Genomic DNA, 24,058 nt, shown 5'->3' with positions numbered 1-24,058 from the left:
AGGCTGGGTGTAGTTGCTCATGCCTGTAATCCCAGCACTTTAAGAAGCAGAGGCAGGAAGATAGCTTGAGCCCATAAGTTTGTGGTTACAGTGAACTGTGATTGTGCCACTGTACTCCTGCCTGGGTGACAAGAGTGGGACCCTGTCTCTAAAAGTAAACAAATAAATAAAAATAGGAAGTGGCAGTGTAAAGTTTTCATCTACAGGTGAGGAAAGAGTAGGGGAAAAGTTCATTGCTTTTCGTTTTGCAGAAGGGCCAAATCAATTGTGGAAAGACCACACAGCTAAAATTACTTAAAAATACATAAAGCTATGACAAGCTCTCACTGTTGTCATGCGGATATCTAGGATACAATTATAAAACAATAGCTTAAACTGGCCAAACGTGGTGGCTCATGCCTATAATCCCAGCACTTTGGGAGGCTGAGGCAGGTGGATCACAAGGTCAAGAGATAGAGACCATCCTGGCCAACATGGTGAAACCCCGTCTCTACTAAAAATACAAAAAAATTAGCTGGGCATGGTGGCGCACGCCTGTAGTCCCAGCCACTCGGGAGGCTGAGGCAGGAGAATCACTTGAACCTGGGAGGCGGAGGTTGCGGTGAGCCAAGATAGCGCCACTGCACTCCACCCTGAGACAGAGTGAGACTCTGTCTGAAAAAAAAAAAACACAAAACAATAGCCTAACCTTTTAGTTAAGAAAGATGACCTAAATATTAAAGACAAAGATGAAAACTAAAAGTTTTGGGAACATCCACTTACCTCTTTAAATTCTGCTTTAAGCACACAGTGTCCTAGGGTTGACTGCCACTGAAGTTTCCTGCCACTATGTTTGCCTAGGTAAAATGTCTTGAAAATCTCCTGAAGTTTTACCATCTAAAGTAAATAAAATAAGGCTTTATTTAAGCTCTATACCCAATACCACATTTACCACTTTTTATACTTACCTCATGTGATATAATTTCTGGAAAATTTTAAGACTATATCCAGTAGGTCCACCAATCACTTTGATGAAAAATAATGATCTCCCAACCACCAAATCAAATGGGATTTATTAGGATTTATACCCTTTGCTCTCTCTGAACCATTTAATCATCCACTCTTTTGAAACATTGACCTGCAGCAGCTTTTGTGCCTCTACACTATGCTGGTTCCTTTATCTCACTGTTGCTTCTGTATTGGTTTCCTTCACAGGTTCCTCTTTCTACCATCTGCCAAATGTGAGCCTTTTCTAACGTTCTGCCTCTGCTGTTTTTTCTTCCTCTTTGAGACAGATCTACTCCCTGGGCCTTCATAACCATCTCCATGGAGGATTCTCAATATCTAGCTGTCTAGCCTTAATCCCTTTTATGGACTTCAGTCCTGGGCTAGACAGTTTCCCAGGAGTCAGGATAGATTTAATCAAGCACCCATCATTTAGCAATCCCACCTATGGGTGAAATATGTGCAAGAATTCTTAATAACTAGGTAGAATGAAGGGTATAATCTGTGAAGATGGAAGAAGAGCCAGGGAAATTGATCCTGAACCCAGAACTTTGGCATTATTAGCTAGGCTCTTAACTGGACTTAGAAGTACAAAAGTAAAATATTAAAGCAGTTGGTATTTGGTGTTGGTGTGTTTACTGACATTCACTTTTAAAAGTATCTATGCCAGGCCTGGTGACTCACACCTGTAATCCCAGCACTTTGGAAGGTTGAGGCAGGGGGGATCACTTGAGCCCAAGAGTTCAAGACCAGCCTGAGCAATACAGCGAGGCCCTGGGTCTCTATTTTTTTCTAAGTATCTATTTTTAAATGACAAGCAAAATGGAAATGCTATGATTTCTATGCCTATAACTCAGGTTCTAAACAGTAACTCTTACCTCTGGTGGTAAATGAACTTCCATAGGCACATATGTTGGCCAATAGCCCATTGTCAGGATATTCACAGTTAATTCAATATTTCCTGGAACATTCTGATTCTGCATATACTGTAAGATCAAAACACACACTGAGATCTTAAAACTGCATATATTTCGTATCATAATAACCTATTTAAGAAGTTCCCCGTTATGAAATTATATGCAAACACTGACCATCCTTAAAATAAAAGGCAATTATTAAGAGGACTTTAAATGAAGCCTACACAAAATGCATTAGGCAAGTACAGAGGTTAACATTTTGATACAAAGGCATACAAGGATCACATGACCTCATTACAGGCATTATCAACTTAAATAATTTCTCACATACAGCTGGGCTGTTATAGGATCTCTCCTCCACTCTTTTCCCCAATACCACCTGCAGTCCCCACCTTTGAATACCCCTACATGGCTTAAACATCTTGCAGCAATCCCCATTCCTCACCCCACCAGCCAGCCCAAGTCTCCAGTTTTTCGCTTGCTCCACTGCCTGTCTGCAGGGAGTGGCCTGGAGTAGGGAAGGAAAAAGAGGGGAAAAGGGCAAAACAGATAAGCCCCATTCGGTAGCTACTATAGAATTCATAATCTTACTGACCCTGATTTTTTCTTAATTCTTTCACTTCCACTTCCCACCTTAGCAACACTGTGGGGTAAAGAAGTCACTACTAAAACCCCAAAAGAGGAAAATCTAACTTGCCATCACTATCACCTATGTTCTTAAACATTTCAAAACTACTTTCTACCTACATCTTCAAAACTGTGGATCTAGCTTTCTATCCCCAGTGTCCCCAAAGGCTTTATACAGCTACATTATCACTTCTCCTCTCTCCCCACTGCAAGCTCTGAACATGCAAATCACCCAATGATAAGACGCTGGGGAAAGCCCTGTTCCCACTATAGCTCTTCTTGTACTGACTTCAGTTCAATACATTTTATTTTTATTTTTGTGTTACTCTGGGTGTTTGTTAAAAATAAATCCTAAAGTAGGTCAAATATACTTATATTTCACCAATGGTTTTTTTTCTACTGTGAATATCACCTCAGTTGCCATGAAGTAATTACAACAAACACGTTTCTATTTATCCTCTTCAGTACAAATCACAGCAAGCGGATAACTAAATATAACTAAGTTCGAGGAATTAAGTAAGAGTTTAACTCACTTTTACCTGTTTGAACTGAATCATGATGTCTTTAGAAAGTTCCATGTCTTTAAACATTCCTTCAAGTTTGCTGGTGAAAGCAGCTCCGCATTCTATTAAAGATGTTTGTACATGTATAATATTTTAAAGTGGTAAAAACAAAAGAGGTTTAAAAGTGGGAAACACGAAATACAAAACTTACTTTAGTATGATCTGTAACTTTCATAAGAATAAAAAGAAATCCTTACCCCAAAGTGTATGCCCCATTAATTCAGAGTCAAACTCTTTAATCCTGTAGTAACCTTATCTACTATTTAGGTATAAAATAAATGGGAAACTTTTATACAAATAATAAAACCAAGAACAATGCTTTATCTTAAAAAACACAACAGCTCTGGATATATGTACAATAAGTTGGAAACCTCAGGAGCTTGCTCAATTTATGTTTTCATCATATATACATAGACATGACTGACAAAAGAGGAAATCGATTGAAAGGGTAAGAAGCTAACATTCTCCTTCAGAAATCAAAGAAAAGGAACAGAAAAAATGAGAAACCTACCATGTTTAAGTTTGGACAGCATTGATTTTTCAGCGTCTACAGACGCACTCTTCCCGACTAACAGGCGCTTGGCTAAATCTTTCTTATAGAAGGCCTCAAAAACATCCTTGCCTATGTAAAAAAAAAAAAAAAAAAAATGCAAAATTTATAATATTTCAATAAAAAGTTCTGACAAAATTGCTTCAAAGTGCTTTAATAAAGCACACCATTATTCCAAGTTATTTTACTTTATACATTTTATCCAAGTTTGTTAAATGCAAGAAGCAGTAGAGATCCATTTTTGTGCCAGATATTTCAAAGTCTTTATTGTAAAACTTTTTTGCATGGGAACTGTCTTGACTGCATTAACTTTTCTTCAGAAAAGCTTTTGTGGACTGGTAGCTTTGGTGCCAATATTGAAGAGATTAAGCCAAGTAGCAAAAATCAAGGCACTTAATACTAGAAGAGTCAAAGCATAGGACAATCAGGTAACATTCCTCATGTATCCCCCCAGTGAATTAAAAACAATTTTAAATCTGTAATTCCCAAATAAATACTCCCTCCAGGTTGAATATACTTGCTAGCTTCTCTGTTGAGTGCTATTTTTTTTTTTTTTTTTTTTGTGAGATGGAGTCTTGCTCTGTCGCCCAGGCTGGAGTGCAGTGGTGTGATCTTGGCTCACTGCAAGCTCCGCCTCCTGGGTTCACACCATTCTCCTGCCTCAGCCTCCCGAGTAGCTGGGACTACAGGCACCTACCACCATGCCTGGCTAATTTTTTGTATTTTTAGTAGAGACGGGGTATCACCGTGTTAGCCACGATGGTCTCGATCTCTTGACTTCGTGATCCGCCTGCCTTGGCCTCCCAAAGTGCTGGGATTACAGGCGTGAGCCACCGCGCCTGGCGTTGAGTGCTATTTTAAAAGAAAAGTATTAAAACATTAGTAACTACTTACCATAGATAAATCTAAATATGATCATAATTTTATCCAACATTTTCTCAAGTTCTTCATCTGTAGCTTCTTTGTTGCCTGCACGAAGTTTTGAATCTACATACTTAGCTAAAATGGGGAAAAAGTTTGTTGTTTAATAACCAGGGGAATACATGAGGTACTGGGCACTATATATACCCAAAGAGGAGTATGATACACTGAGTTTTTCAATATTTCAGACATTTATATGCATTTTTTAAAGTCTCCAAAGTCAGGGAGATCAAGTGTTCAATGCCATAGAGCTAATAACATCAGGGCCTGAACATAAACCCAAGTGTTCTGACTCTAGATCAAATGCACTTTCCACTATACTGACGTTTATGAAAATAGGATCGGGATATCCCGTGGGGGAGGTCTCATGTAGCCCTGTGGGGGCATAATCAAAGACATGGGGAATCTTCTGGAGTGTCCATTTTATAGGAATAGTGAGCAATCTTAAACATTACTTTTCTATTAAAATAAACCAGATACATCACAGAGTAGAAGGTAAAATTTGCTACATGTTTAAGGATAAATAGTAGATAGGTTGCAACAAAATTTCATCCTTTTGGCAGAGGACCCTAGACCTTCTCAGGTTATCTCCTCCTCTGACACTAAGGGTACTTGGGTGGAAAAACCTGAGAAGCACTGTAGTATATATCACATCCTTATGCTAAATGGGCCCAGATTATTAGGTTTATTTTTGCCCTGGACTTTTTCCTTTTTCACTGACAACTGTAATTTCATGCTGCCCTTTCTTGTAGTTTGAAATAACACCCTGCCTCATTTCTAAATCGCTTTAGGCTTGGAAAACAGATAAACTTATTATCAATAAAGGTAAATAGGGTCCAACATACCGTCTTTCAAAGAAAGCACATTATGTTTTGACATGTGGGCTTTCAGTATTTACATCCAGGTTTTTAGAAACACTTTTCAAACTTGATATACCAGCTAAGCAACCTCAAAGAAATGAGGAATTAGTAATACTACAACCGGGTAAAAATTTCAGATTGACATTTTATGACTCAAAGAACATCATTAAACAACTGGAAAAAGGACTGGAAAACATACCTATAAGTTCAGCCGGTTTATTTGGTCTTTTGTTAATGAACGTTTCAAATGCTTCTTTCATGGCATTGATAAATTTCTCATTCTTCAGAAAGCAGATATCAATTATATGGTCAACCTTATCTTTAAAATCCAGCAATTCTTGAACCATGGTTTTATCTTTTTCAGGATTAATTACAATAGTGCTGCCAAATGCCTAAAATGAAAAATTACCACTTTTTACTGGAATCGAATTGTCTAAAATGAAAACAATCCCCAAATCATATTTAAGTGGCATATATATTTAAAGATCTTTAAAAAGTAAAATAAAGCTATTTTTAAGATGGAATCTTGCTATGCTGCCCAGGCTGGTCTCAAACTCCTGGGCTCAAAGGATCCTCCTGCCTCAGCCTCCCAAGTAGCTGGGGTTACAGGCATGCACCACTGCACCTGGCAAAATAAAGCTGATGGTGAAATGAGGACAAAAAAATAAAGTGCTAAAATATCCACACTGTTAACCACTCATCTATAATCACAAAAATAGTAAGCAATGATCACTGGGCATATGATATCATAACAGGGTATTATTAGAAGCTTCTGGGATCTTTTCCTTATTTTTAAAGATGTCAGCTTTCAATTTCCTTAAAATGGCAATCTGGCTTTAGTGTAAGATTGAAGAAAGGAAAGAAATTTGGGGTTCAAAGTCTTCTTTTTCTACATTCACTGCTTTAAGTGGTAGAAACAGAAATCATGTCAGACATAAATCAAGTTTTACAGCTGATACGCCACATAGCTACCATTCTCAGGTTGACCTTCTCAAAATTCCCATTACTTTTTAAAACAAATTTAAAATTCCCTTCAAAGAATTGGATCAAGGCCAGGTGTGGTGGCTCACACCTGTAATCCCAGCACTTTGGGAGGCTGAGGCGGGTGGACCATTTGAGTTCAGGAGTTCGAGACCAGCTTGACCAACATGCTGAAACCCCATCTCTACTAAAAGTACAAAATTAGCCGGGCATGGTGGTGCATGCCTGTAATCCTAGCTACTTGGGAGACTGAGGCAGGAGAATCGCTTGAACCTGGAAGGCAGAGGTTGCAGTGAGCCGAGATTGCGCCACTGCACTCCAGCCTGGGTGACAAGAGCAAAACTCTGTCATAAAAAAAAAAAAAAAATGGATCAAACAAGAAATGCTTGCGGCCGGTGGCGGTGGCTCAAGCCTGTAATCCCAGCACTTTGGGAGGCGAGGCAGATTGGATCCACCCAGTCAGGAGAATCGAGACCATCCTGGCTAACCCAGTGAAACCCGTCTCTACTAAAAATACAAAAACTAGCGGGCGGTGGGCGGGAGCCTGTAGTCCCAGCTACCGGGAGGCTGAGGCGGGAAGAATGCGTGAGCCGGGAGGAGCTTTGCAGTGAGCTGAGATCCGCACTCCCAACCTGGGCGACAGAAGCGAGACTCCGTCTCAAAAAAAAAAAAAATAAATAAAAAAAAATTAAAAAAAAAGAAATGCTTGCCAATATGCACTCTCGATGTGTAGATAAGCTGTAAGAGGGAAAAATCACAGGTAAATTGTTAATACCTTGATATATTCGATCCACTGCTGCAAAAGAACCTGAACTCCACCTCGAACTCTACTGAAGAGCTGATACAGAAGAGACAAATCTTGAATTCGGTTTTCATCAAGGAGGTTATTTAAACCTGTATTTTAAAACATTTTGGCATTAAAATATAGTGAACAATTTATGTTAATTTAGCTCAATTTATGTTAATTTCAAAACAAAAAAGTGAACAAGATTATCAGGCATTTTAATAAAATTTGAGTTATAATCATTATTGTGATACTAGTTTGAACTATGACTAGTCTGTATGTGAGTTCTAAGATTTCCTTTGAATTAAACCCAATCATCTTTCTGGGTAAAAACTAAATATAGAGACTTTAGTCACTATAAAAATAAAAACAGGCCAGGCACGGTGGCTCATACCTGTAATCCCAGCACTTTGGGAAGCCAACGCAGGAGGATCGATTGAGCCCAGGAGGTCAAGACCAGCCTGGGCACAATAGTAAGACCTCCCCCCACCCGTCTATTTTAATATAAAAAGTTAAAAAAATTAAAAAGAAAAAGAAAAATGGTTAACTCCATAATGGTTTGTGCCATTCAGCATGATAGAGGCAAAAACAAACTTATAAAAACTGGTTTACATAAATATACATTATAAATACCTCATATATGTAGTAGCCATATTATGTACATAGTTATATTTCAGAATATTAGATATGGCCTGTGATATATCAAAAGCCATGCATAAATTAAGTCAAATTTAAATGAGGCTCTAATAAATATTTGATTTTCAGGATGAAATAACAGTATAACTGCCTTAAATTTCTAAATATATAAATTTTTATACCAAAGAAAATATTGTTGAAGAGAAAGGTAAAGTTTTTACCTATTTGTGGCATTCTCAAAGTAAAATGCAGGGTATACTCCAAATTCACTTTGGATTAGAAGTGCTTGGTTTGACATGCCATTAACAATAACAAAAAACCCTCACCACTTTAGTGTAAAAAGGAATACCTTTCCTTACTGAAAGCTAACATATTAAGTCAAGAATTTCCCACTTTTTTTCTTTTCTTTTATTTAAAGAGACGAGAGTCTCACTATGTTGCCCAGGCTTACCTCAAACTCCTAGGCTGAAGCAATCCTCCTGCCTCAGCCTCCCAAGTAGTTGATACTACAGGCACATATCAACCACTGTTTTTTTATTGGTATTTGTGGATCCCTCTCTTCTAGTTCCTGTATTTTTAGATAAGAAAACTGGCACCTTCAGGAAGTTTACTGTGATTAATAAGGATTGTGTCCATCCTCAGAAATGCAGCCACATGCTGTCAAACTTTTAAAAGGGCAACATCTTTAAAAATTCCCTAACTAGTTTGCCACTACCATTTAAAAAGCAATCTCTTATTTACAAATTGCCAATTACCTTTCTGAAGAATTGCTGTTAAGTGTTCACCTAGAAGTTGTTTTTCTACAGTAGCAATTAATGACTTCCTACGAGGAAAAAAAGTTAGCATTATTGATGTTTGACTTCCAGAAAATGTAAAGCCTCTCCTGAAGGGGGGGGGGGAATCAAATAGCTCATTTTATGTTAATTTCAAGATTCCTATCCTATGTATAAATTTATTGGTGCTCAGAGTTACTATACTTTACACCTAAAAGAAAAAAACATAAAGGAATTGACAGGCAAACATTTTTAAAAACCACTGCATATTTTAGAATTTGGTTTACATCATGAAATAAATATCTCCAAGACCTTGTTGTAGTTGGTTTTTTCCAAGTTTTGCTACTTTTATTAGGAAGGTAAAGAAATACTACATACAGAAGCCCCCCGACTGACAATATTAACACTTAGGAAAGCACAAAAATGGGGGGATCCACTGAATTTTAATTGGCCTGAAGAGTTTAAAGATCACATCAGCCTCTAATATTATTTCTAAATTACATTCTAAACACACACACACACACACACACACACACACACACCCCTAATCGAATCCTTGGATGAAAACTAATTAATTAGGGAAAAGAATAACTTCAAGTTTATATTATGAAAACAACTGTTAACACTTCAAATCACACCTGAAAACAGTTACTAACATGTTTAGGATGGCTAAAGTGCTGCAAGTGATTTAACGACAGTTTAAGACTATTAAATTCAGCATGTAATACTTACTGGGTGGTCTGATCTAAGTAAGTAATAAGTCTGTCTGCTTCTTCTTCAAGACGTTTGTTAACATGATGTAGATATTCAGGAACCTACAAAGATAGTTTTTTATATTATTGTTTTCCTCCCCATAAATCACTCAGAAAATGTCAAGTCCAAAAGATCCTGGAAGCAGCCCTGTCAAATGTGACAGGGTAGAATCATATGTAAAAATTATAGGTAGAGTTTATGATCCAGAATTCTGGCCTTTAAGAAGAGAGAAAAGAAAGGAGCACCTAAGTGAGAGAAGAGCATCACAATGTTGGGAAGATAAATGCAAAGGGAAGCTTATATTCTACAAAGTAAGGTCTATTGTGAGAGACAGTGAGAATGTATTAGTCATGATTTTTAAATACCTCTCTTTCTTGCATTAATTTTTGGCCTTCAGCTGCATAGAGCCGGTTAGTTTCTTCCAAAAATCGTTGTTCAAAAGAATCTTGATAAATCTGGGAGGGGCAACAAAATGAAGGAGATCATTTATTTAGTAAATATTTACTAAATATTCTCTATGTCTATGTAAACAGCATTATGAATTTGGTTTTTAAACATCAAGCTAGGATCCTTTTGTAGTTTAGAAGCATGATGATTGGGTTTTTATGCTCATGTATGAGATGTGCTTCCTTCAGACATTGTTATGACATCAGCACATCACCTGTCTGACATCGGGAAAAAAAAACTAGGAAAAGCAATCAGCTCTGTATAGTATGTGTAGTAGTTAACTTACTTGCAAATCAGACAGCATGCTTAAAAGGCTTCGAAGTAAACTTCTATCAATTGCTTCACCATTCCTTTCCCTCTCAATCAAGAGAAGAATGCCATCAATTGTCTTATTCTGGACTTTCTGATCACTTATAATATGAGCCCTAAATAACTCCAGTCCCATGTCCCTAAAATAAAAAACACATATAACCTAAATTAATTGACAATACCACTTCTGAAGAGGTTTGCTTTACTTCTTACCACATGTTCCCATGCTAATTAGGGCTCCAGGGCTTTGAAGCAGCAATTGTCAAATAATAAAATCCACACATTTAATTCTGAATAACATTATTAGATTAAAGCACATAGGAAACTCATTTTGTCTTTACTGAGAATTGAAGCTAAATTCCTATTTTCCTCCATAACTAAGTTTTGTTGTATTATTTCTTTTTGTGGATTTCTTCCTTGCTCAAATCAAGAGACAAAATTAGTTCAAAGACATAAAACAGTTTTCACTGTACTGGTATTGAAAGCTTATTTGGTTATTTATTAACTGGTTTCAATACTCAAGAATCAGTGAATTCTGATCACTGCTGTAGGCAGATGATAGGTACATGATAGGGGGAAAAGTTCATGATACTATTCTATTTTCGTGTACACATACTTTTCCATAATGTTAAATGAGTGAACTCTTGATGATCAGCAGCAAAATGAATCACAATCATAGACATTCCAGAGCAAACTTTAGTCCTCTTGGCTAACAAAAAACTTCTTCATAAATTAATATATGCCCAGGGAATGTTAGCTATCTTCAATATTAGCATAGGCAACATATTATTAGGAAGATAAAACCGTTACAAAGGAAAGTCTAGAAGCCAAATGTGAATTTTTAGAATATTCACAGTATAGCTTATACTCTTTCATTAGTGTAATTAAGATTTGAGTATGATTTGGAACAATCTTTTCATGTTTTTCTGGCATCCTTACCAAATGGAGGGTAGCATTGAATTCTGAAGAACGTAAGTTCTATCCAGAAACAAAAAAATGCTCCTGATCATGATCTGCCAATGAAAAAAAAAAAAAAAAGAAATCAAACAAGTTTTGTATGTTGTGAAGCTGAAATATTTGCTTTCAATAAGAATAAAACTGAAGGGTTCGTCTGTATATATATTAGATTACTAGGATCAAACATGCAGATAAACACATCTATCTAAGAATATGCCCATATCATTTTTATTATTCAACAGTCTTAATCCTTGTTGTGTTTTCTAGAAAAGACACTTAAAATGGCCCTCTGACTTCTTTACTACTTGAGAAATAACTGAAAATAATAACAGGGAATCAAGCGGACACTCATATAATTCTTCCTGAGACACAGTGCTAGGTAATGAAGCTGCCTTACATTGCATATGTGAGGGTTTATTTTGGCAGGCGGTGGGGCTGGGGTGGGGGGTGATGGATTTTAAGATTTTAATCTGTAGAATATAAGGTATAAACCAGATTAAGAAAAATGGAAAAGGTTGTCATCTGAATAAAACACAGGACCATCAGGCACCTTCACAGGTAATCAAATAGTGGACAGGATAACCATCAAGAGAGAAAAAAAATAAGAGTGACAGACAAAATGTAGCTTTTTAATGAATGAGATAAATACATTTTTGGTAAGTGTGACAAAAATAAAGATGAACCTAAGGTACAAGTCATTCTGAAATGCAGGTTTACCTGTAACTTGTGGTTTTAAAATAGAAAACTCAACCAAAACTAGTTTCCAATTCAGAAAAGGAACAGATATTGAAGCAATCTCCCTATTGCTAAGTTTTAAAAACTAACATTCCTGTATTTGAAGAAATGTTTTTAACTATTAATACAATGTTTAGCTGTAATACAATACTTTTTCCAGCTTACCATTTGTCTGCAATGGTTTTGCCAGCATCTATCAATCTTCTTTAAAAAAAGAACACTATCCAATGAATCCCTGAAACATATGTTAAGGATATTTTAAGGCATTTGGTACAAGTCATATGTGCCATGTGACAGACAGCACATTAGTCTTAAATATGAATACTTTGTATATACTAAATGAAACTAAATGGCACTTGATTATGCACCAAAGTGCTATTTCCTAATTTGTAAAAAAAAAAGAAAAAAAAAAAGAAAAACATAGTTTATAATAAAAAACACCTTTAAAAACAAGTCTTAGACAGAACTGAACATCATGTTTTCAGTTTACGATTTCCCTTAGGAGATTATTTTTCCTCAAGTGGAAATCTGTTAGGGCAAAAAGGGTAAAGACATAAGGACATCTTATTTACATGAATACCACATGTAATTAAGGCTGAAAATTCAAAATGTATTTTTTTCTTGAGAAACACAAGGCACAAAAAAATGACAAATCTACAAAATACAGGCATTCTACTTCAAGCTGGGTTAAACAGTGAGGGGTAGGGGACAGAAAGGAAGACAAAACTATTTACGATTTTTTGTTTTAAAAAGGATATTCTCTGAATTGATGAATCTGTGCTTTGATGTGATCTTCACAGATCTGTCTCAGCTGTTTGTACAAGTTTGCAGAAATCTTGTAAGAACAGAGATTTTCTACAGCCTGCAAGGTTAAACACATACTTTCTTAAGGAGAGGATGAAGGATTTCTCAACTATTTACATCAGATTCTTATTAATTTGATATTTCTACCACATCAGCTTATTAAAAAGGGTTATTCATCCGCTTAAGACACAAGGTAAAACAACAAAATATATCAACGTGGGTGGCAAACTTTCTCATAACCAATGCACTGTATCAGAAAAGAACAAATTACAGGTTGAGCATATTTAATCTAAAAATCTGAAACCCAAAACGCTCAAAAATCTGAAGCTTTTTGAGTGCCAACATGCCACTCAAAGAAAATCCTACTTGGGCTGGGTACAGTGGTTCATGCCTGTAATCCCAACATTTGGGGGGCCAAGGTGAGAGGACTGCTTGATGCCAGGACTTCAAGAACAGCCTAGGCAACTATGATGGTTAATACTGAGTGTTAACTTGATTGGATTGAAGGATACAAAGTATTGATCCCGGGTGTGTCTGTGAGGGTGTTGCCAAAAGAGATTAACATTTGAGTCAGTAGGCTAGGGAAGGCAGATCCACCCTTAACCTGGTGGGCACAATCTAATCAGCTTCTAGTGAATATAGAGGCCAAAAAACGTGAAAAGGAGAGAAGGGCCTAGCCTCCCAGCCTACATCTTTCTCTCGTGCTGGACGCTTCTTGCCCTCAAACATCGGACTCCAAGTTCTTCAGTTCTGGGAATCAAACTGGCTCTCCTTACTCCTCAGCTTGCAGACAGCCTATTGTGGGACCCTGTGATCATGTAAGTTAACACTTAATAAACTCCCCTTTATATATCTCCTACTAGTTCCGTAGTTCTGTCCCTCTAAGAAAACCCTGACTAATACAGAAACAAAGCAAGACCCCATCTCTACAAAAAATTGAAAAATTAGCTGGGCCCAGTGGTGTGCACTTGTAGTCCCGGCTATTCAGGAGGCTGAGGCAGGAGGATCACTTGAGCCCAGGAGTTCAAGGTTGCAGTGAACCATGATTATGCTACCGCACTCCAGCCTGGGGACAAAGTGAGACCTTGTCTCAAAAATAAAAAAGCTGTCTTGTTGTTTAAAATGTTAATCATTTTCACAAGCAGAGCTTCATTTTGGGTTTAAAAAAGAATTTCACCTATTGTTTATGTATCAGATGGGTCAGGCAGTCCTACTACAATTGAACTAAAATTTACTTAAACGTTCTTGGGTTCTCCTGAACAGAACAAAGCAGAAATTATTGCTAGCAGTATGATAATGAGTATGATATAATACCAAGGAATTTTCTCCAACATTTTAGCTTAATAATAGTTAAATATAGATTTTAAAATTTGTGGCCAGGCGCAATGGCTCACGCCTGTAACCCCAGCAGTTTGGGGGGCTGAGGCGGGCGGATCACTTGAGGTCAGGAGTTCAAAATCAGCCTGGCCAACATAGTGAAACCCCATCTCCGCTAAAAATACAAAAATTAGCCGGGCATGGTGGCGCATGCCTGTAATCCCAGCTACTCAGGAGGCTGAGGCAGGAGAATCGCTTGAACCCAGGAGGTGGAGGGTGCAGTGAGCCGAGATCGCACCACTGCACTCCAGCCTGGGCGACAGAGAGAGACTCCATCTCAAAAAGGAATAAAAAATAAAATAAATAAAATTTGTACAACTGAATTAACACCAATTACAAAAGAAATGATGGCATTTTTACTTCACTGTAATAACTGGTCTTCTTTTATACTCAGATTCCAGAAGGATGACCTTCAGATTTCAGTAAGTTTCCTGTTATGCGTATATAAAAGACTTTCAAATGTAAAACAACGGGCATGGTAAAACTCTTTGGGAAAACTCTGATATAATCTATAATTCTGAGTGGTAATGACTTAAATATAACACCAAGATTCCTTTCTCACCGCAACAGAAGAAAAAAATTCCATTAAAATGGACTCTAGGGGGGCATCCAAGTTCTGTGGGTTGGAGTGGAATTTTAAAAATACGTAGTTAGAAGTCACATTCCCAATACGCAGGTCCAGTAAATAAATTAGCAAATGAAAAGAAAGTTTGGCAGAGCGTGGTGGCTCATGCCTGTAATCCCAGCACTTTGGGAGGCTGAGGCAGGCAGATCACGAGGTCAGGAGTTCAAGACCCAGTCTGACCAACATAGTGATACCCCCAACTCTACTAAAAATACAAAAATTAGCCGGGTGTGGTGGTGTGCACCAGCTACTCGGGAGGCTGAGGCAGGAGAATCACATGAACCTGGGAGATGGAGGTTGCAGTGAGCCGAGATCATGCCATTGAATTCCAGCCCAGGTGACAGTGCGAGACTCTGTCTCGGGAAGGGAAGGGAAGGGAAGGGGAGGGGAAGGGAAGGGAGGGGAGGGGAGGGGAGGGGAGGGGAGGGGAGGGGACTTAAAGGAAACCTCTTACACCACAAGAGACAAGTCACCACACCTCATCAGGAAACAGCAGGTCAATTAGATTGAGCAGCTATGGAGGAATAAGAAAGCTGAGACCCTGCTGGCCTGCCCACTTTTCATGTGACCTGAGGCTAGGCCACAGATGCTTAAGGGAATTTATGTTTATTTCATGTGCCTCTCTGTTCACACAGGTCCTTTGTGGACTGTCCCCTTTCCACCTTTAGTATTCCTCTCATTGCATCTCACCGTTCCTTTTGAATGAATGACTGTTTTCTCAGCATTTCTTATCTCTCTGCTTAGATTCCGTCATAGGACTTAGTGCATACTTCATCTTTCCACATCGCCCACTTCCAGTACTTCTCTAAGTCCTATTTATCCCATTTCCTTCTGCTATGTTCCCTTCTCACATAAAACAGTTCTCGGCACATCTACTTATCTTCTCACACAAGATACCACATTCCCTTACTACTCAATTAGGTCCCACTTCTTCCAATAAGTTCTTCTTAATTGACTCAGCTACCAGTGACTCACATGGCACTCGCACCCATCATACCACACTCACTTAGTCACTGAGTCAACACTATACATCTCCCAACCACTGGATACTTCTTACACAAAACTACTTATCTTTTTATGTGTATATCTTGTCTCTCTGACTCCTTAATGACAGAAAGACATTGTGTGGTCATCTATCTATAAGTTTCTTTAATACTTTTTGAGCTTTGAACCAAGTGAATACATTAAGTATTCAAAAAAACTCTAGCAATGTGTCCTGTACATAGAAAGGGCTTCTAGTATGAGAAAAATTGCCAGAAAACATGTAATTACAATTGAGTGTGCTAGATGCTATGATGAGGATAAGCAGAGAGATGAGGCTCCCTAACCCAGCATTTAAGGGAGGGCAAGTCAGAAAAGCCTTCCTGGGAAGAGGTAAAGGGACAGAGTCCCAAAGACCTACAGGGAAACAGATAAAAAGTTAGTGGAAATAGTGAGAAATCGAAAATTAAGCTGGGCTTTACAGTACACAGTCTCACCTGTGTTTAGCTGGAGGGTGGTTTAAGAATTTTAAGGCAAGAAAGGCAGGAGCATCTAAGGTGAGTTTTGAGGTCAAGTTTGAAGGCAACATTCTGTTTTTCTAATTTAGCCTTGACTGCTTAACCTATAGACCAGATCTAGTCATTTTCCTTCCTCAACAACCTTCCATCAAGCATTTCCTGTACTGTGATGGAGCAATCCCATAATAGGTATAAACAAACAAACAAAAAAACAGAACTATGTGGTACATGGTCTGCTATCATTTATGTAAAAAAGGAACAAAATTAAAACATACACAGCCTTTTTACGTATATAAAACATCTCTGGAAAGATACCCAAAAAACTAATAATATCTGTCACAAAGAGAACTAACTAACTGGGGGACTGGAGGATGGGGTGAAAGCGAGACTTTTCACTACATGCTCTGCAATACTTTTGGGGCTTTGACCCAGAGAAATATATTAGGTATTCAAAAAACTTAAATACTTGCCTTCCCCAATAAAAGCCTTTCTAACTTCCCCACCACCACACTTTTTAGCATGGCGTTCAAGGCCAATCTTATCATTTTCATCTCATGTCTGATTATAACTTTTTTTTAGATGGAGTCTTGCTCTGTTGCCCAGGTTGAAGTGCAATCTTGGGTCACTGCAACCTCTGCCTCCCGGGTTCAAGTGGTTCTCCTACTTCAGCCTCCCAAGTAGCTGGGATTACAGGCATGTGCTGCCACACTCAGCCAGGTTTTTTTGTATTTTTAGTAGAGCTGGGATTTCACCATGTTGGCCAGGCTAGTCTCGAACTCCTGACTTCAAGTGAACTGCCCACCTCATCCTCCCAAAGTGCTGGATTACATGCATGAGTCACCTTGGCCACCCCTGATTATAACCTTTCACACTCTTTGATCCAAGTACTCCACTTTTCTCACTTTTGGGCAAGATTTGGAGTGGTGTCTCTAAAATGGTGGCTTCCAAAATGTTTTGACCCAAAGCCACAGTAGGAAATCTAATGTCACAATCTATCATACATAAATTTATGTAACTAAAATAAAATCTTCACAAACCTACACATCATTACTCTATGTGACGCATTCTGATATTTGCTATTTCATTTCTTTTTAAAAAATGCTGGTCACAAACAATCTAATTTCATGAACCCATTAGAACATAAGTACCTTAGGGTAGGTACTTATGCTCTCTTGCTAGTACTAAGTGCTTTCCATAACCCCAAGGTATCAGTCCAGTTTTGGACACAGTAAGCAGTCATGGATTGAACAAGGAATGACTGTTTACTAAGTACTCTTCATCCTATTACATGCTGGGATGGAAACAGGAATAAGAAGGCGTTTGAGATAAGCTCTATTTTACTCTAGATCTTTGAAATGTACTTTTAGAAATATATTATTTTAAATATTATGTATTTATTATTTATGTATTTTTACATATTATGCATTATGTATTTATTATTTAAATATTATGTATTTATATATTTTTACATATTATGCATTACGTATTTATTATTTACACTAATAAAACACTTTGGGAATCTCTAGAAGTAACAACTATTTGTAATAAACAGATTCTAGATAACTTTACAAGGTTTTTTTTTTTTTGAAACCTGACTCCTCTGTCACCTGGGCTGCATTGCAATGGTGAGATCTCGGCTCACTGCAACCTCTGCCTCCTGGGTTCAAGTGATTCTTGTGCCTTAACCTCCCCAGTAGCTCAGATTGCAGGCACGTGCCACCACACCCGGCTGAATTTTGTATTTTTGGTAGAGACTGGGTTTCACCATGTTGGCCAGGCTGGTCTTGAACTCCTGACCTCAGGTGATCCGCCCACCTTGGCCTCCCAAAGTGTTAGGATTTCAGGCGCGAGCCACCGCACCCAGCCTTACAAGTCTTTTTAATAAAACTATCTTTTTACTTAAGCTCCCACTAATTACCAGTAAATATGCCGCCTTAAATCCTTTGAAGGTACTTAGGTATAAAATACAGACATTCTAGCAAGCTTCTAACCCTCATTCTTCCAAATCCCAGCCCTTCCCCTCCAAAATCCACAGGATACATAAAAAAATGTGTCTTTCTTCACAAGGATGAGCTAAAAAAAAAGTGTCTGAAAAAAAACACACTCCAAAAATATATATAAACGTGTAGCAAATGACATATGCAAATATTTACTGAACAACAGACAATAAAAAAGGTACTGAATTTCCGCCAGGGTGTTGAACTCTGGTCACTGGTCTAAGGAGTGGAGTCTTATTTTTCAAGCTATGTTTACAGATAGTAATTAAAGTACATAATAAAAATTCAACAACTGATATAGCAATAGGATCTACATTATCTCTCTTTTTATGTCAAATAAAAATGGCTAAGATACTCTAAATATTCAAAAACTAAGAATCTGTTTAAAGGAAACCAACTATACAATGAAACCTAAACTCCTTTTCTTTTTACTTCCAGTAAACAGGGCTTAAATAAGACTGAAAAATTATCAAGGACAAAGAATTTATAAGTGCACATTTTAAAATTTTTTAGTATTTAATAATCTACTGTATATTTCAAAATAACTTAAAGAGTAGAATTTTAGTTGTACATTTTAAAAAACAGCAACAATAGTACTGATTAACGATTCAGTAAAAAGAGAAATACATAATGCATAATAGAGTAAGCTTTAAGACACCAACAGGGTGACAAAAGTTACATAGAATCCAACCGCTAGTCATCAACAATGCTAAGAATCTAACTGCTTTCTTATAATCACTGACTGCTTAAGCAACCAGATTTTACAATGGATAATCTATACTATTTGATTCTAGTCCTGTGGTCATTTACTCTATAAGTGAATCATTAATAAAGGTTCATCATTTAAGGTTTATTTCACAAACAGATAACTACAGTTCCCATTAATAATAAATAAAATTATTTTCATCAGAATTGAAGTATGAACTAGGCTTGACTTTAAAAATAGCTAGAGATTTATAGGAAAGATAAATGTTATACGCTCCTGTACAAACTTCCAGCATCTCCAAAAAAGGTAGCTGATCTTAAACACTGTACTAGGCCAGGCATGGTGGCTTATGCTTGTAAGCCCGGCACTTTGGGAGGCCAAAGCAGGATGACTGCTTGAGGCCAGGAGTTCGAGAACAGCCTAGGCAACATAGCAAGACCCCCATATCTCTATTTAAAACAAAACAAAACAAAACACTGCGACTACTCACACAAAAGTTGAGAACATGAGCTCATAATAGGATTATAAAAATAATCCTATTTAAAATATTACTTATTAATAGTAAAAAACTCACCAAAACCAAAATTCCAACTGTACGATACCACATGTGAAAACAGGACACATTCTTTGTAAGTGTAGAGGGACACTGTTCCTAGAGAGTTCCTGTCTTTTTCTATTATGTTTTTCAATTTCGCTAATGGTGTCTACTGAAGCACATTTGGAATGTAATCTATTTATCAGCCAGCTGCTCTGGCCCAGTGTAGATTTAGAATTTAAAATCATGTGGCTTCAGAGCTCTAAAATAAAATGTAATTTTAAAATAAAGATTTCTTTTCTAAAGACTCAAATATTTACTAGCACTGATGACACATACCAATGCATAGCCGGGACTGTGATAATTACTTTTTTGCAATATTTCATTTACGTCTAAAAAACCTTGCCATATAAGTAGCCATTAGTCTCACCATCTTATAAATGAGGAAACCAAGACTTAGAGAAGTAACTCGCCCAAAGTTATATGACAAGTGACAGATTTGTAACCTAAGGCAGGCTGAACAGCTCAAAAGTCAGTGCATTTAATCAGTCTTACTTGTAGTCAATCAAAAACAAGCCCGCAAACAAACAGAACAGTCAAATGAAAACATATAATCACTGCCTCACACCCACAGGATCTCAAGGTTGTCAAGGAAAGATAATTTTAAAACTCAGGTCCAATTCTAATTTAAAATTACTTTAAAAAGACAATGTTTGCTTACTGCAAGTGTACTTAGAACAGCATGTTCTTTTATAGAAATTAAAAACTTAGTAGGCAGTACATGCAACCCACACTAGGGACTTCCATACTTAAAGATTTAAAGCAAAATGTTTTTTCTTGCAGAAGTAAGTTCTAAGTAGATATATGCCAGTAAGTGTTTACTTCAGAGAAAGAGAGTAGGACACAGGTTTGGAGAACTTTTGTATAACTACGTATTTCCACATTATTTCGATTTTAGAAGAGAAGAGTACTTTTTCTTATTTTTTTATTTCCCACTCAGGTAGATTGACAGAGTACTTCTAATTACGTTTCAATGAGTTAAAATCAAACAAGCACCTGAAGTCCAGATTATATGAAATAGCTTTACCTCCTTTATCCTCCTTTTTGAACTTGAACATCTCAAAATAATCTTTCTGAGAACAATCCAAAGGAACATTTATAAAATTAAGGTCAAAAACAGTAAAAGAGCTAAAAACCAATGCTTTTGAATTCATTATAGCAAAAGCAGTAAGGTATCATGAAAAATGCAAACAGTGAAGTTATAAGACTTGTGACTAGGCTAAAAGAAATGCAACTGAACAACAGCAGGTAAAACAAAGTACAAGAAAACAAAAACAAAAGATGCAAGCTCTATGCTCTTGAAACGAAAAGATTTAACAGAATCAATATATCAGGAAAAATATTTTCAAAGCAAAAGCTCTGGAAAAATATTCAAGGTAAAGTAAATAGGGTTCATTAACAACTACAATAAACATTTGTTATAAATATGGAATATATAAAATAACACATTATTGAAATTAAATATGCTGTATACCAGCATATCCAAATAAACACCATATACTATCCAAATAAACACCACTTATGCATGCACAGATAAAAATACTACTTCAATGATAAAGAGCTTTTTCCCTAAAGTAAAACAATTTAATTGCTTCAAACACTGCACTACAGTGGTATTCAAAGTACCAGGGTATATTAGTGAGGTAGTACAGGAGTAAAAGTGCAACGAACTAGAAATCCAGCATCTCAGTTTGAGTTGCCCCTGCTCTGCCAATATGTGACTCTGCCAATATGTGACTCTGGGCAGGTTATTCAACTTCTCTGAGACTCAGTCTCTTCATCAATAAACTGGGGATAGGCCGGGCGCGGTGGCTCACACCTGTAATCCCGGCACCTTGGGAGGTGGAGGCGGGTGGATCACTAGAGGTCAGGAGTTCGAGATCAGCCTGGCCAATATGGTAAAATCCTATCTCTACTAAAAATATACAAATTAGCAGGCCGTGGTGGCAGGTGCCTGTAATTCCAGCTACTTGGGAAGCTGAGGCAAGAGGATCACTTGAGCCCGGGAGGTAGAGGCTGCAGTGAGCCGAGATCATGCCACTGCACTCCAGCCTGAGTGACGTAGTAAGACTCCATCTCAAAAATAAATGAATAAATAAATATAAATAAAAAGTGGAGATAGTAACTACTACCCTACATACTCCAGAAAGGGTTTTCGTAATGCTTATATGAGATAATACAAGATGAATCCCCTTTGCAGGCTGTCACAGACACCACAAAGAAAAATATTGGACCACATGCTCTCTTAAGGCCTTTCCAAGTCAGTTTCATATTTTGACTTTTATTGTTGTACATTTTAGGAGACACACATATAATATGCCAAAAGAGCCATATGAAACGGGCTTATTCTTAAGTAATAGCTTAGTACTACAACTACTAGCTGACATTTACATAGCATTACAATGTTTATAATGTTACATGGCATTATTACTATGTGTTGTGCACTGATTTGAGTATTTTGCGTGTACTGACTAATTTTCACAGCAACAGAAACTGGTGATCTCAATTGACATATTACAAGTGAAGAAGCTATACTGTGGCTTGTAAAAAAGCATGACTCGTGATATCATCATATTTGTAAGACTATAGTGCCTGGAGGTTTTTTCCACAAATATCTTATTTGATTCTTATAAGCAACCTTATGAGATAGGTAGGGCAAATTATTATTTCCTCTACTTTAGAGAGGAGGAAATTTAAATTGAGAGGGACGGCTGGGTTTGGTGCCTCATGCCTGTAATCTCAGCACCTTGGAAGGTTGAGGTGAGAAGACTGCTGTAGCCCTGGGGTTCAAGACCAGCCTGGGCAACATAGCAAGACCCCTATCTCTTAAAAAAACAGGAAAAAAACTGAGAGGGCTTTAGTACCTGGCCCAATATTACAAGGGTCACAGCAGTCAAAACTAGATCCCAAACCCATCTTCTGACTCCTAATCCAGGATTTGCCCATCACCATACTAGCTCTGCAACTAAAATATACAAATACTGATAAATCGAACCAACATAATTTCTTACAAGGTACTCATTAATACAAAAATTCAAGCTATTGTACTCTGAAGTACTCTGAAATATCTTTCTTGAGATGGAGTTTTGCTCTGGCTGCCCACTCTGGAATGCAATGGCGCAATCTCGGCTCACCGCAACCTCTACCTCCTGGGTTCAAGCAATTCTCCTGCCTCAGCCTCCTGGGTAGCTGGGATTACAGGCATGCACCACCACGCCTGGCTAATTTTGTATTTTTAGTAGAGACGGGGTTTCTCCATGTTGGTCGGCTGGTCTCGAACTCCTGACCTCAGGTGATCCACCAGCCTTGGTCTCCCAAAGTGCTGGGATTACAGGTGTGAGCCACCGGCGTGCCCGGCCTGAAGTATCTTTTAACACCAAATCCCTGACACTCTAATGAAAGTAACTTCTTGAATTGGTTGTGTGTCAAATACACAGTAGGGAAAAATTTCTTGGTAGCAAGAGATTGCCATTAGTAACTGCCCTTAACATTATATTTAAGTGTAAGGACCCATTTGCTAAGTAAAGAATCTGAACCTCAGACTAAGCTGCTGGACAACAAACTGCTGCTCATTTCTGGGCTAAGGTGCGTCTTGTAGCCCAGGTATTAGAAAAATGTAAAGAGCAAGAAAAAGGAATAGCAAAGTCTACTATTAAGAAGAAGGTAAAATAAAGGATATGAATAATATCTGCATGTCTTGAGGCCTTTCCTATGGGTAGGTAACACAACTAAGAAACAATTATCACAATAGAACGACATGTCACCAGAAATCAACTTTGGGATTCATGCTATAGGATTTCATTATAGGTAGAACTTCTATTACACCAAGGTACACCTAACTGTAATTCCTCATCAGAAGGGTCAAAGATAAGCACAATTTATACTGGTATGACTGTACCCATAGTTTATGTGAGAATATGTGGTCTAATTAAAGAGTTCATCAATTAATTGAGAAATTAAAACTAGAAGGGAACCAAAAGTCTACTTAAGAACCTATTTCAGAAAGCAAAATCAATATATATCCCACCTTAATTTATGTTAATCAAATCTGGTTATGCATATTAATACATACCTGGTACAGTTCTTCTAAATTGTACTTAATTGAAGTACTATTCTGAATAGCTTCCACTGCTTCTTTCAGTTTTTGCCAGGTTTCATCTGTGTAGTTTTCTGGTAATTTAGGCTTATCTAGATGATATGTAAAAGGTTGGTATCAGAATACCATGTCAGATACAGTAACCAAAGATCAATAAAATACAACAGCATTACTCTATTTTTAGGGTAAATTATGATCTTTATAACTATCACACCTAATCATTAAAGTAACCACTGTATTTAAGCTTAATATAAAGAATAAAATTTGAAATGTCATAATACTATTTAAGTCATTTTGACTCACCTATTAAAATTGAAGGTGAGGTTTTTCTCCTATTGATTGTATTGCTTCAAAAAAATAAAAATTCAAGAATGACCATAAAAAACAACAATCCTGATCTTACTTCATCATGTGTAAAACCTAAGTCGACATGAATTTTTAACCTGAGATTTAAAATACTGCCTATGTGCAAGGTACTTTATAAACCTCTTAATCTTCCCAACAATACCCTGAGGAATCTATTTTACAACCGAGGAAACTGAGGCTGGAACTCATTTAGTAA

At 37.3% G+C, this 24,058-nt stretch overlaps 1 protein-coding gene and 1 non-coding gene across 9 annotated transcripts in view; one reads left to right on the top strand and one right to left on the bottom strand.

Moving 5' to 3' along the window:
• CUL4B (cullin 4B) overlaps positions 1 to 24,058 on the bottom strand; it is a 51,532-nt gene that overhangs the window by 10,475 nt on the left and 16,999 nt on the right. For 4 of the 8 annotated variants that reach the window (XM_009198206.3, XM_009198204.3, XM_009198207.2 and 1 more), the window contains 15 exons: positions 23,473 to 23,588; positions 12,556 to 12,659; positions 11,963 to 12,032; positions 11,045 to 11,118; positions 10,083 to 10,245; positions 9,715 to 9,804; positions 9,329 to 9,411; positions 8,579 to 8,646; positions 7,179 to 7,297; positions 5,622 to 5,814; positions 4,536 to 4,640; positions 3,603 to 3,713; positions 3,062 to 3,153; positions 1,863 to 1,970; positions 763 to 876 (listed from right to left, as the gene is read on the bottom strand). In XM_009198206.3, the coding sequence (XP_009196470.1) occupies positions 763 to 876; positions 1,863 to 1,970; positions 3,062 to 3,153; positions 3,603 to 3,713; positions 4,536 to 4,640; positions 5,622 to 5,814; positions 7,179 to 7,297; positions 8,579 to 8,646; positions 9,329 to 9,411; positions 9,715 to 9,804; positions 10,083 to 10,245; positions 11,045 to 11,118; positions 11,963 to 12,032; positions 12,556 to 12,659; positions 23,473 to 23,588 (1,610 nt within the window). The remainder of the gene's footprint in view (positions 1 to 762; positions 877 to 1,862; positions 1,971 to 3,061; positions 3,154 to 3,602; positions 3,714 to 4,535; positions 4,641 to 5,621; positions 5,815 to 7,178; positions 7,298 to 8,578; positions 8,647 to 9,328; positions 9,412 to 9,714; positions 9,805 to 10,082; positions 10,246 to 11,044; positions 11,119 to 11,962; positions 12,033 to 12,555; positions 12,660 to 23,472; positions 23,589 to 24,058) is intronic. The other 4 variants (XM_009198205.3, XM_009198209.4, XM_009198210.3 and 1 more) reach the window with 2 other exon arrangements.
• LOC116272279 lies at positions 9,917 to 10,020 on the top strand. Its single transcript, XR_004180995.1, has one exon. It is a non-coding gene; the product is annotated as a small nucleolar RNA U13 (small nucleolar RNA).

Source organism: Papio anubis, chromosome X, assembly GCF_008728515.1.
Source record: "Papio anubis isolate 15944 chromosome X, Panubis1.0, whole genome shotgun sequence".
Lineage (NCBI taxonomy): Eukaryota > Metazoa > Chordata > Mammalia > Primates > Cercopithecidae > Papio > Papio anubis.
Note: the sequence above shows the minus strand (reverse complement) of the source record. Positions and strands in the feature narration are given on the sequence as shown.